General features: G+C 39.1%; 1 protein-coding gene across 1 annotated transcript in view; it reads left to right on the top strand.

Moving 5' to 3' along the window:
* Window positions 1-12,855, top strand: part of LOC115223331 (heparanase) — a 58,099-nt gene that overhangs the window by 17,402 nt on the left and 27,842 nt on the right. Inside the window, exons 4-9 of the mRNA XM_029793851.2 lie at window positions 255-435; window positions 1,502-1,549; window positions 2,860-3,060; window positions 7,231-7,345; window positions 8,654-8,769; window positions 11,588-11,731. Of these exons, the coding sequence (XP_029649711.2) occupies window positions 255-435; window positions 1,502-1,549; window positions 2,860-3,060; window positions 7,231-7,345; window positions 8,654-8,769; window positions 11,588-11,731 (805 nt within the window). The remainder of the gene's footprint in view (window positions 1-254; window positions 436-1,501; window positions 1,550-2,859; window positions 3,061-7,230; window positions 7,346-8,653; window positions 8,770-11,587; window positions 11,732-12,855) is intronic.

The raw sequence follows: 12,855 nt of genomic DNA, 5'->3' as shown, positions 1-12,855 counted from the left end.
AGCTCTGAAAGAGCTTTGACTATTATTTCTACCAGTCAAGGTGTCTCTTTGGCTTCAGAAAATGTTGTTGTTGTTTCCACCGAGGTCAACCCTGATTTAACTGCTGTGTCACTAAAGGTATTTTTACTGTGTTCAGTCTGTTAGTTTTCCTTCAGGCACAATGTATCTAGTACTATATTATCTAATGTGTCCTTATTCTTTAACTATAATTAATGGAACTAAAAGAATTCTTTTCTTTTCTTTTCTTTTCTCAGAACCAGATCACTACCGGCACCTTGTTGGTCATGCCATTGACCCTGTTGTTTTAAGTAAGGATTTTGACAAACTCAAAGAGCTGAAGAACTCTTTCCCATTATATAAGAAGTCCCTTATTGTTGGACCTGATGTCACTGATGGGTGTTTGAGGAAAGCATACAAGGAGAAATACTTTATCAAGTAAGAGATCAATTATTTGTTTTAGGTGCTTTTGTGAGGATTTAGAAAAATTTTTTAGGATGTATGATGAGGGAAGATGAGGGTGTATAGATTAGTAGTAGGCTCATAATCGCGCACGCGTGTGTATATATATATATTCTCTTTTACTCTCTTTTACTTGTTTCAGTCATTTGACTGCGGCCATGCTGGAGCACCGCCTTTAGTCGAGCAAATCGACCCCGGGACTTTGTAAGCCCAGTACTTATTCTATCGGTCTCTTTTGCCGAACCGCTAAGTAACAGGGACGTAAACACACCAGCATCGGTTGTCAAGCAATGCTAGGGAGACAAACACATACACACACATATATATATACATATATACGACAGGCTTCTTTCAGTTTCCGTCTACCAAATCCACTCACAAGGCATTGGTCGGCCCGTGGCTATAGCAGAAGACACTTGCCCAAGATGCCACGCAGTGGGACTGAACCCGGAACCATGTAGTTGGTTAGCAAGCTACTTACCACGGTCACAATGCATTTGCATTGTTTTAGCCTTCGAATGACGCCACCCTGCTGGCTAAGCGAGTAGGCCAACAGAAGAAAGAATGGGAGAAAGAGTGGTGAAAGAGTACAGCAGGGATCACCACCCCCTGCCGGAGCCTCGTGGAGCTTTTAGGTGTTTTCGCTCAATAAACACTCACATTGCCCGGTCTGGGAATCAAAACCGCAATTCTACGACCGCGAGTCTGCTGCCCTAACCACTGGGCCATTGTGCCTCCATATATATATATATATATATCATCATCATCATCATCATCGTTTAACGTCCGTTCTCCATGCTAGCATGGGTTGGACGGTTCGACCGGGGTTCTGGGAAGCCAGAAGGCTGCACCAGGCTCCAGTCTAATCTGGCAATGTTTCTACAGCTGGATGCCCTTCCTAACGCCAAGATGTATATATATGTTTGTATACATATATGTGTGTGTGTACACATATATGCACACATGCATAGATAGATAGATGAATATTTATATATGTATCCATGTATATATTGAAATAAGCATATTTTTTTAACTTTTCCAGATTCCTAGAACACTCCAGGGACACAGTAGATGTTGTAACTGTCCACCAGTAAGTGACCATGCCTTTTCTAAAACATTTAAATGACTAACTGGTAGCACTTCATGCAGTGGTCAGGTTGCTACCTCAAATTGTCCATCACATGACCATGAAAACATGACCTGTCCCTCTTTTTTTTTTGTTGATTTTTTTTTTTGATTGGTCAGTATTCATGTATTACTCAATCAATTTGTCCATTAACGGATGAATTCTGAGCCACATTCCTACTTCAAAAACAAACTATTTTTATAACAGTTTCCAGAATAGACATAATTTGCGACAAAGTGTATGTATGTATGTATGACTGGGAGAACAATGCCTGTCATCGCCACAGATGGAGGAAGCAGGTTAAGGAGGGGATCAACACTTTTGAGAGAGAACGTATCCAGCATGAAGAACTTAAGCGAGTTGCGCGAAAGCGCACGGCTCGTATAGTGAATGGGGAAAGCTTGGTCTGCAATGTTTGCAGTCGTGTATGCTTGTCAAGAGCAGGGTTCATTAGCCACCAACGGAGCCGCAAATGCAAAATATAAGTTAGTCCTAGAGCGCACAATGTTCCTGAAGGTCAGCAATGGTCTTCCTCAGTCACAAGTGGATGGCCATCATGTATGTATGTATGAATGCATGCATGTATGTATGTATAATTTGGGGTGGTTGATAGTGGATCTCAAAGCACATACAGCTATAAATAACAGCATATAAATATTAGGTTGAAAAACATCTTTAGTATAGAAATAGTCGAAGGCTTCCTGTGGAACATGAATCATTATCTCTTGTAGCCATGGTGGGTTTGTGAGCCAGGAGCCCCTTTTGACTTTTTTTTTATCCAAAGGGGTTGTTCAACCTAATATATACATGCCCTTATTTATAGCTTCATCTTCTGTGAGATCCGTTCTTCCCAAAAAATTATTTTACCTTCTCACGAGAGTTTAGAAATTCTTATGACAGCATTTACATTGATATATATATATATATATATATATTATATATATATATAAAATTAGAGATAAAACCACTATTAGGCCAATCAAACAGTGAAAATCATAAACCAATACATAGAAATAAAATAATTAATAAAAAAATATTTATTAATTCATTTTATTTCTTTGTATTGGTTTATGTTTTCACTGTTTGATTTGCCTAATAGTGGTTTGATCTCTAATTTAATATATATATTTATACTATAAAATTAGATTTAATCCTAAATCTAATTTTTCCTTGTGAGTTTGGATTTACTCCCTAATATTATTATTATTATTATATATATATATATATGGCTGTTTAGTTATTTGACTAACAAAATACATTATTCCATTTTCAAGGTATTACCTAAATGGACACAATACCAATGCTGAGCAATTTCTCAGCACATGGGAGATGGAGAAGTTTGGTGATCAATTGGACACTGCTTTTGGAATGCTGCATAAATATTCCAGGGACAAGGATCTCTGGCTTGGTGAGACCAGTTCTGCTTATGGCGGTGGTGCTCCTGGACTGTCTGACTCTTATATTGCTGGATTCTTGTAAGAATTAATTTTCTTGTTTATTTTTCATTTTTTCTATTGTATATATATATATATAGAGAGAGAGAGAGAGAGAGTGGTTGTATACTGTCAACCTAACGTGACAGTCCTGTAAGGGAATTTCACCACCGCTATATAGCCCTAGGAAGCATCGACGCTTCCTGTCAGCCTTGACATTTCCTGTGTCCTTATATATTTACGAAGGGGAGACAAATACCCCCAACAGCTAGGCCTGTAAATATATAAGGACACAGGAAATGTGTCAAAGCTGACAGGAAGCGTTGATGCTTCCTAGGGCTAAACAGTGGTGGTGAAATTCCCTTACAGGACTGTCACGTTAGGTTGACAGTATACAACCATTCTATCGCTCCACCACCATACATGTCTCTATGAGATATTTAGAAATTTAATATTTCTGATATGCTACTGAAGCATAAAAACTTTCACTCACAAAAACTTATTCACACCACCGCAAAGCATTTCAATCTCAATCCTGTCTTCTTTTCTGCCGCCTAAACCCCATCTTCTCCCAATGCGCGGTGTCACTATGTCGCTCTCTCCTCTCGCTATGTGGTGTCGGTTCTCCCTCTGTTTTCACTGTCTCTCTCTCTCTCTCTCTCTCTCGTAATATATCTCACCTTCACCGCTTTCCACACAACCAGCTAGCCAATACGCAGGATGAAAAACATCACTAAGTTCCCGACCTGTTTCCTCTCTTTTTTGTTTTTGCAAGCCTTATTGTTTATGGTATTCCATATCGTTGTCTTTTCGTCGCAAATGCTAGCTGAAGCATAAAAACTTTCACACTCACAAAAACTTATTCACACCACCGCAAAGCATTTCATCTCAATCCTGTCTTCTTCTGGCCGCCTAAAACCCCATCTTCTCCCAGCGCGGTTCGCCCGCCCTCCCTCCCCCCACCACCAATACCGTAACACTGGTTTCCCCATCTACGCCGGATTACTCCCTCTTATGTTTCTCTATCTGTCTAACTATTTATCAATTTCTCTATCTATCTAATTCTTTTATCTATCTATCTATCTATCTATCTTCATTCGTCTAAAATCAAACTTCGTATCCTTCGCGCCATCTTGAGTATGTCCCCTCTAATACACATATTTCTCTCTCTCTCTCTCTCACTCTCTCATTCATCTACAAGCTGTAGTCCTGAGTGCAGATAAGTTGAATGCTTAATTTTCACTTCGGTTACCATTTATTTATTTTCTCTATCTGTCTAACTATTTATCAAATTTCTCTATCTATCTATTCTCTATCTATCTATCTATCTTCATTCGTCTAAAATCAAACTTCGTATCTTCGCGCCATCTGAAGTATGTCCCCCTATAACACATGTTTCTCTCTCTCTCTCTCTCCCTCTCTCCTCATTCATCTCCAAGCTTAGTCCTGATGCAATAAGTTGAATGCTTAATTTTCACTTACTTCGGTTACCATTTATTTATGTTTCTCTATCTGTCTAACTATTTATCAAATTTCTCTATCTATCTAATGTCTCTATCTATCTTCATTCGTCTAAAATCAAACTTCGTATCTTCGCGGTGCACCCACCCTGCCCACCCCCCCACCATCAATACCGATATCTCTATATTTGTGCTCCATCTATACCGGATGTCGCTCTCCCACCACCATTATAGGTGTCTACTCTCTCGAACCCCCCGCTTCAATACGCTATTTCACCATGCATTACCCCTCTCCTCGATATCCCTACGTTCTACTTGCCTAGAACCTGTCATCATTTCTCTGAACCACTCCTCCCCACTGGTGCGTCCCCTATATTTTGCAACCCCCCCCCATAAAAAAGCACCATCCGAACGTGGCCGATGCCATACCCCTCCTGGCACCTGTGCAGTGGCACGTAAAAAACACCCACTACACTCGCGGAGTGTTGGCGTTAGGAGGGCATCCAGCTTAGAAACACTGCCAGACTAGACTGGAGCCTGGGGCAGTCCGCGAGCTCCCCAGACCCCGGTCGAAACCGTCCAACCCGTGCTAGCGCGGAAAACGGACGTTAAACATGATGATGATGATGATGATGATATATATATATATATATAATATATATATATATATACATATATATAAAATTGAATAGGGTAGAAATTGATATTAATCAATTAAAACCAGTGGCCTAGCATATTAAAGAAATAACAGATTAAAATATTTTTTACATACAAAATTTAAAGGACTGACCACTAAAGTGGAACGGTCAATATGCTAGATATAGACGTCAAAATCACTATTTTCCACGAAGAATGTGATCTCAAGTAAAAACTCAGCACAAAACCAGTGTAAAAAATAAGCAAGACAAATGAAAATATACGAAATAATAACGATTACCTATGTACTGATCAGTTTCGCTTGTTAATATCCACGCATACGGACACGTGAAAATCTGCAAGCTCATCAGCATAGTCTGTCGTATACAAACATAATTTCCAGAACTAGATACAAAAACGCTTGACCGGAGTCCTGCAAGCATAGAGTTCAGCAAATTATATTTCGTATATTTTCATTTGTATTGCTTATTTTTTACACTTTGGTTTTGTGCTGAGTTTTTACTTGAGAACACATTCTTCATGAAAAATAGCGATTTTGACGTCTATATCTAGCATATTGACTGTCCACTTTTAGTAGTCAGTCCTTTAAATTATATATATATATATATATTATATATATATATCATCATCATCATTTAGGCATGGAAACGGAACGCTAAATGATGATGATGATATATATATTAGAAGGTTTGGAGGTGATGTACAGGTATTATATATATAAAAGAAATAGGGTACTCAGAAATCTGGATGGTTTAATGGTTACAGATTTTTATTGATATGTCACATGTTTTTATAAATTATATATTAGCGCTTGTATCTATTTTAGTAGACTCTTCAGATTTGAATGTGAAGAGTCTACTAGAGTAGATGCAAGCCCTAATATAGGATTTATAAAAACATGTGACATATTAATAAAAATCTGTAAATATAAAACCATCCAGATTTCTGAGTACCCTATTTCTTTAATGCATATATACACACACGCACACACACACACATGTATATGACGACGAATGATAATATATATATCTATATATGTATACACACACACACACACACATGTACATAATGGGTTTCTGCTTAGTTTCTAGCCACCAAATTCTGTTCAAAAAGCATATATCAACCTGAGGCCTTAATGGAAAATCTACCCAAGATGCCATGTAGTGGGATTAAACCCAGAACCATGTGGTTGTGAGTATATATATATTATATATATATATATATATATATATATATATATATATATATATATATACATATATATATCTTAACCACACAGCCATGCCAGGTTGGCTTTTTCCTTTTTTTTTCTTTCTAATATATTTGTCATTTTTTTCTTGTTTTCCCTTATAATGCTTTTTCATTTAAACTCTGTAGCATTTGAACCAGTCACATCTGGCCAAAATATTCTACCTGTTTTAATGGTCAAACCAGCCAGATCTAGCTTTTCACACTTACCCTACAATGTCATTCTTTAAAGAAATAGTCACATCATCGAAATCTCAAAGCCACGCAATAACGCACGACTACTTCAAAACAATGTGAATAAATAAGCAATACATTTGATGGAGTAATCTGAATGCTAAAGAGTGAAACTGTCTTTTTCATCATCATCGTCATCGTTTAACGTCCACTTTCCATGCTAGCATGGGTTGGACAGTTCGACTGGTGTCTAGGAAGCCAGGAGGCTACACCAGGCCCAGTCTGATCTGACAGTGTTTCTACAGCTGGATGCCCTTCCTAATGCCAACCACTCCAGCACAGGTACCAGGTGAGGTACATGCCACCAGCACAGGTACCAGGTGAGGCTGGCAACGGCCACGATCGGTTGGTGCTTTTTCCGTGCCACCGGCATGGAGGCCAGTTGGGACGGTGCTGGCAATGACCACATTCAGATGGTTCTTTTACATGCCACCGGCACTGGTATCACAACTACAATTTCCATTGATTTTTGAGCGATTTCGATTTCACTTGCCTCAACAGGTCTTCGCAAGCAGAGTTTTGTTTCCCAAGAAGGAAAGGTATGCATAAGTGGGCTGGCTACATCCCAGGTAGAGGCCATGGGTTATGATAATTTTTAAATTTAAACTTCCAGGTGGATGGACAAGCTTGGAATGTCAGCTCGCAAAGGAGCTAAAGTGGTAATGAGGCAATCATTTTATAAAGGAAGTTACGCATTGCTGGACTTCAGGACTCTTGACCCTCGGCCAGTGAGTACGCCATTCTTTTCTTTAGGGAGTTTCTTTAGCAAACACAACTGTTACATTACATTTGCAATAAAGACAGCAAACTGACAGAATCGTCAGCATGCTGGACAAAATACTTAACCCATTTTAACCAACTGTCCTCATTTGAGGGCAATTGTATTTGGTTTGTTTACTACAACAAAGGTTAACTGGACGTAAAATAGTGCTTGTATTTATTTAACCATTGTATTTGGTTTATTGACTGCAATAAAGGTTAACTGGACGCTTCCATATCTCTCTTTTCACTCTTTTACTTGTTTCAGTCATTTGACTGCAGCCATGCTGGAGCACCGCCTTTAATCGAGCAACTCGACCCCGGGACTTATTCTTTTGTAAGCCCAGTACTTATTCTATCGGTCTCTTTTGCCGAACTGCTAAGTAACGGGGACATAAACACACCAGCATCAGTTGTCAAGCAATGCTAGGGGGACAAACACAGACACACAAACACACACACACATATATATATATATATACATATATACGACGGTCTTCTTTCAGTTTCCGTCTACCAAATCCACTCACAAGGCTTTGGTCGGCCCGAGGCTATAGTAGAAGACACTTGCCCAAGGTGCCACGCAGTAGGACTGAACCCGGAACCATGTGGTTGGTAAACAAGCTACTTACCACATAGCCACTCCTATATATATATATGTTTTTTTTTTATCTCTGTTTATATAACTGTCTTCAAAATTTAACTGGGTTAAAATGGGTTAATAGCATTTCATGTGTCTTTACATTCTGAGTTCAAATTTCACTTAGATCAACTTTGCCTTTCAGTTTTTTAGGGTCAATAAAATAAGTACCAGCTGACCACTGGGGTCAGTGTAATTGATTTGACCCCTTCCTTAAAATTCCCTATAATAGATAGAAAGAAGAAAAAAAAAACTACATGTTCAAGAAATGATTTCTAGTCAGTCAAAGAGGATAACATGCACCATCATCATTTAACGTCCAGTGAGTGGATTAGGTAAACAGAAACTGAAAGAAGCTCATTGTGTGTGTTTCTGTGTTTGTCCCCCACCACTACCACCACCACCACCACCTGACAACCAGTGTTGGTGTGTTTACTTCCCCTGTAACTTGGCATTTTGGCAAAAAGAAGACCAATAGAATAACTATCAGGCTTAAAAAAAAAGAGAGATACGTACTGGGGTCAGTTCATTGGACCGAAAATTCTTCAAGGCGTTGCTCCAGCATGGCCACAGTCTAATGACTGAAACTAGTAAAGAAAAAAAGATGTATTTTTTTGTTTTACTTTCTTTCTTTCAGGATTACTGGCTGAGTCTTCTGTATAAGAGACTTGTTGGAAAGAAAGTTCTTCAGGTGAGCTACACAGATTTGGACCACAAGTTGCGTGTTTATGCACATTGTTCTAAGGATCAAAGGTGAGTACTGCAGAAAACAGTTAACCTTTAGCAGACTGATTTGTCCCTAGAAGGCGGTGGTCCCCAAAAGGCAGTGAGCTGGCAGAAACGTTAGCACGCCGGGCGAAATGCATAGCTGTATTTTGTCTGCCGTTACGTTCTGAGTTCAAATTCTGCCGAGGTCAACTTTGCCTTTCATCCTTTTGGAGTCGATTAAATAAGTACCAGTTACACACTGGGGTCGATATAATCAACTTAATCCATTTGTCTGTCCTTGTTTGTCCTCTCTGTGTTTAGCCCCTTGTGGGTAGTAAAGAATTAGATTTGTCCCTAGAATAGTTTCCCCCTGTCACTGTATTATTTTTGAGGAAACAAAAAGTCACGAGAACCTACTGTTTTAAAATTGTTATAACCTTCGTTGTATTGTGTGTAAAGTTAAAAGGGCAAAGACCCCCCTTTGATCATGAATAACCATGGTATTGCACCTAGAAAGTTCCCCTCTGAAGCACAAGTTCGGGCAAGGTTGTTTATGGAAGACCAGCAGTTGCCGATGCATACCAGATTCCCCTCTCCACGCCACCAGTGTTATCCAAGGGAAAGGCAAAGGGGCCGATACAGCTTAGCACCAGTGATATCACACCTCATTTCTACAGCTGAGTGAACTGGAGCAATATGAAATAAAGTGTCTTGCTCAAGAATACAACAATAGCCCAGTCCAGGAATCGAACTCACTACTTCATGACTGTGAGCCTGACGATCTTACCCCTGACCCATGCTCCTGTATTGTGTGGACAGACTTGAATTTCTTTTGGTATACTAATAAAGGAATGGATAAATAATATTTTTCTGTAATGCATTAACCCTTTAGCATTCAGATTATTCAATCAAACATAATGCCTATTGATTCCCATTGATTTGAATTAATCATGCATTATCTCATATCTTCAAGATCTTGATGGTGTAATTAATGTAGAATAACATTGTAGGGTAGGTGTGAGAACCTGGATCTGGTCAGTTTGAACATAAAACAGATTAGCTATTTTGCCCGGATATGGCCGGTTTAAATACTTAAAGGGTTAAGGAATAGACAAAAGATTTGGCCCTCATTAATGTACCTCCTTGGGGCCAGTACTTTCCTTAAATTAGCCAGCCTTGGATGATAGCATCCGCTCAGTACATCGTTCTTAATATAACTCTAAGCACAGTCTACGTCCTCATCATCACCTTGAATAGTTTCACCATTGATATCTGCTTGCGTATATCCTTCAAAATTGTCATTTTAGTCAGAATCAAACAAGATTTCTTGTAAGAAAGCTTCAAATGCAGGAGCGGCCATTTTCAATTGATAAAAAAATCTGAAAAACTAAGTTCAGTTTCAAAGCTTGATTATCTCGTGGTTAGGATATGAACAAGAAAATGGCATCAGAAAACAGAAGTTTAACCTCATTCTGAATTGAAAATAGCCTGTTTACAGCTTCAAGTACTGGAAATAAATGTTGCAGTGTGTTCGTTTTAAGCACCCTTCTAAAGGTGACAAAATGTGCCTGCAGCCACAGGGGAGAAAACTCATGGATGACAAATTTCGACAACAGCATGGAGAAGGTTAAAATAGTATTCCTACATTTCACGCTTGTGGTTGTTGTTGTTTGGTTCCACATCAACCTGATCAAGTAAATCTATGAGTTGTCATTTATTTCTTCTTTTTCTGTGGTTTTCAACAGTGGTCTCTGATCCTCACCCCCACCCCCATCCTGCCCAATGGTTCCCTCACTACCACAACTAACATCAGTCCTAACACCAAGGCTTGTACTAAATATAACACTGAGTTAACCTCAGGTAATCATAATCCCACAAACTCTGCCTTAGCATCCTCTGAAAGTCTATGCAGCTGTAGACACCCCACCTCTTGTCTCTTGGAAAATAAATGCCTCATGAAACATATAGTATACAAGTGTACAGTCTCCACAAAAGATTCCAAATATGTATATATTGGCTCATGCAGCACCACCTTCAAAGTTCAAATTACTAACCACTATTCTAGCTTTAGATCTCAAACAAAAACTTATAATACCTCATTATTTAGGTTCATTCATAACCTAAAAAAAACTCAGTTGTTTAAAGTGGTCCATTTTTACCCCTGCCAAACTGTATAACAGCTATAACAACAAATGCGATCTCTGCATCACAGAAGTCTTATCTATTATGCAATGCAGCGACTGCCTTAATGAACGAAGTGATCTTATTTTTAATTGTCAGCACAAATTATGTAACACCTTAAGGTACAAATAATAATGCCTTCCGCTATAATTTCCTAGCTAATCCGCCTACACTCACTTCCCCGAATTTCTTCAATGTATTTATAACAGATACTTTTTTAATGCTATCTTTATATATTTCCATAACTTTGTGATCTCTTTATATCTCCCTTTTTGCATACAGAAATATGCATGCATGTGTATGCCTATGCTGTTACTGTGGGCATGGGTGCACCAAAACACTGTACACACAGTAAAATGATCCCTGCTTAGTATACACCAAGAACCCTTCCCCTAAAGTCAGCATCCATCTACACTACATCCCCTTTCTTCCTGGGAAACTGGTAAGACTAGGCAGCTGCTGGTCTTCCATAAACAACCTTGCCTGGACTTGTGCCTCGGAGGGGAACTTTCTAGGTGCAATCCCATGGTCATTCATGACCAAAGGGAGTCTTTATTCATTTTATATTTTAGCAAAATAATCTGAATACTAAAGGGTTACAATAATTATCCATTTCTGTTATTTTATATCAATTCTCATACATATTAATTTAATCTCTTCTTTTTCTTTTTCTTTTTTACAGTTTATCCATCAACCAATCAGTGACATTGTACGCAATGAACCTTCATTCTGTAGATGTTGCTGTTACTCTTCCGCAAGTGTCTTCTTCTAAACCCATCCACTTCTATCTCCTGGAACCTTATGGACCTGAAGGGCTGCTCTCTGGGTAAGCTTTGACATTTCTTATTGCTCTGTTATGTGTTGTGGTTGTGACAGCAATATCCTTAGAATATTTGAGACCCACTAATTTTGATAAGAATAACAACCCAGCCATCTTCTCTGCCTGCTATTCCTGGAAGGGTTGCAGGGGTAAAATCCCCAAGCATCTCCTCCATAGGATCCTGTCAGAGACCATTGTCATTACACTTTATTGCTGGATTCTCCAGCATGACCAACTGAGAATATAGTTATTCTTGAGTCACTTCTGGGTCTCCTGTCAGTTGTCTCAGCTCGAAGAATCCATTTTGCAATTTTTTCCTGCAACATTCTAATCTCATGTTTGCAGTGCCAGAATTGTGACCTCTCAATGCAGAGAAATAGCAGTTCAACTAGGAAAGATTCTCTGATCTCCAAGCCATGCACCTTGTCATGTGAAGGTGAGGGAGCAGAGTTCTCACTCATCTTGTCCATAGCGTCTTATCAGAAGCAACTGTCATTATACTTTCTTACTGGATCTCCAAGCATGACCAACTGAAAATATGGTTATAATTCAACCATCTCATTTGTGATCTACTCCTAAGGCAGCAAGCTGGCAGAATCGTTAGCACGCCGGGCGAAATGCTTAGCGGTATTTCGTCTGCCATTACGTTCTGAGTTCAAATTCCGCTGAGGTCAACTTTGCCTTTCATCCTTTCGGGGTCGATTAAATAAGTACCAGTTACGCACTGGGGTCGATATAATCGACTTAATCCATTTATCTGTCCTTGTTTGTTCCATCTGTGTTTAGCCCCTTGTGGGTAGTAAAGAAATACGTATTTCGACTGTCTTTACGCTCTGAGTTCAAATTCCATTGAGGTCGATTTTGCCTTTCATCCTTTCGGGGTCGATTAAATAAGTACCAGTTAAGCACTGGGGTCGATATAATCGACTTAATCCGTTTATCTGTCCTTGTTTGTCCTCTCTGTGTTTAACCCCTTGTGGGTAGTAAAGAAATAGGTATTTCATCAGGCTTTATGTTCTGAGTTCAAATTTCGCCAAGGTCGACTTTGCCTTTCATCCTTTCAGGGTTGATAAATGAAGTACCAGTTGCTTACTGGGGTTAATCTAGTCGACTGCCACCCCTCCACTAAA

This window comes from Octopus sinensis, linkage group LG22, assembly GCF_006345805.1.
Source record: "Octopus sinensis linkage group LG22, ASM634580v1, whole genome shotgun sequence".
NCBI classification, from domain to species: domain Eukaryota; kingdom Metazoa; phylum Mollusca; class Cephalopoda; order Octopoda; family Octopodidae; genus Octopus; species Octopus sinensis.
The sequence above is the reverse complement of the archived record's forward strand: the minus strand, read 5'-3'. Positions and strand labels throughout refer to the sequence as shown.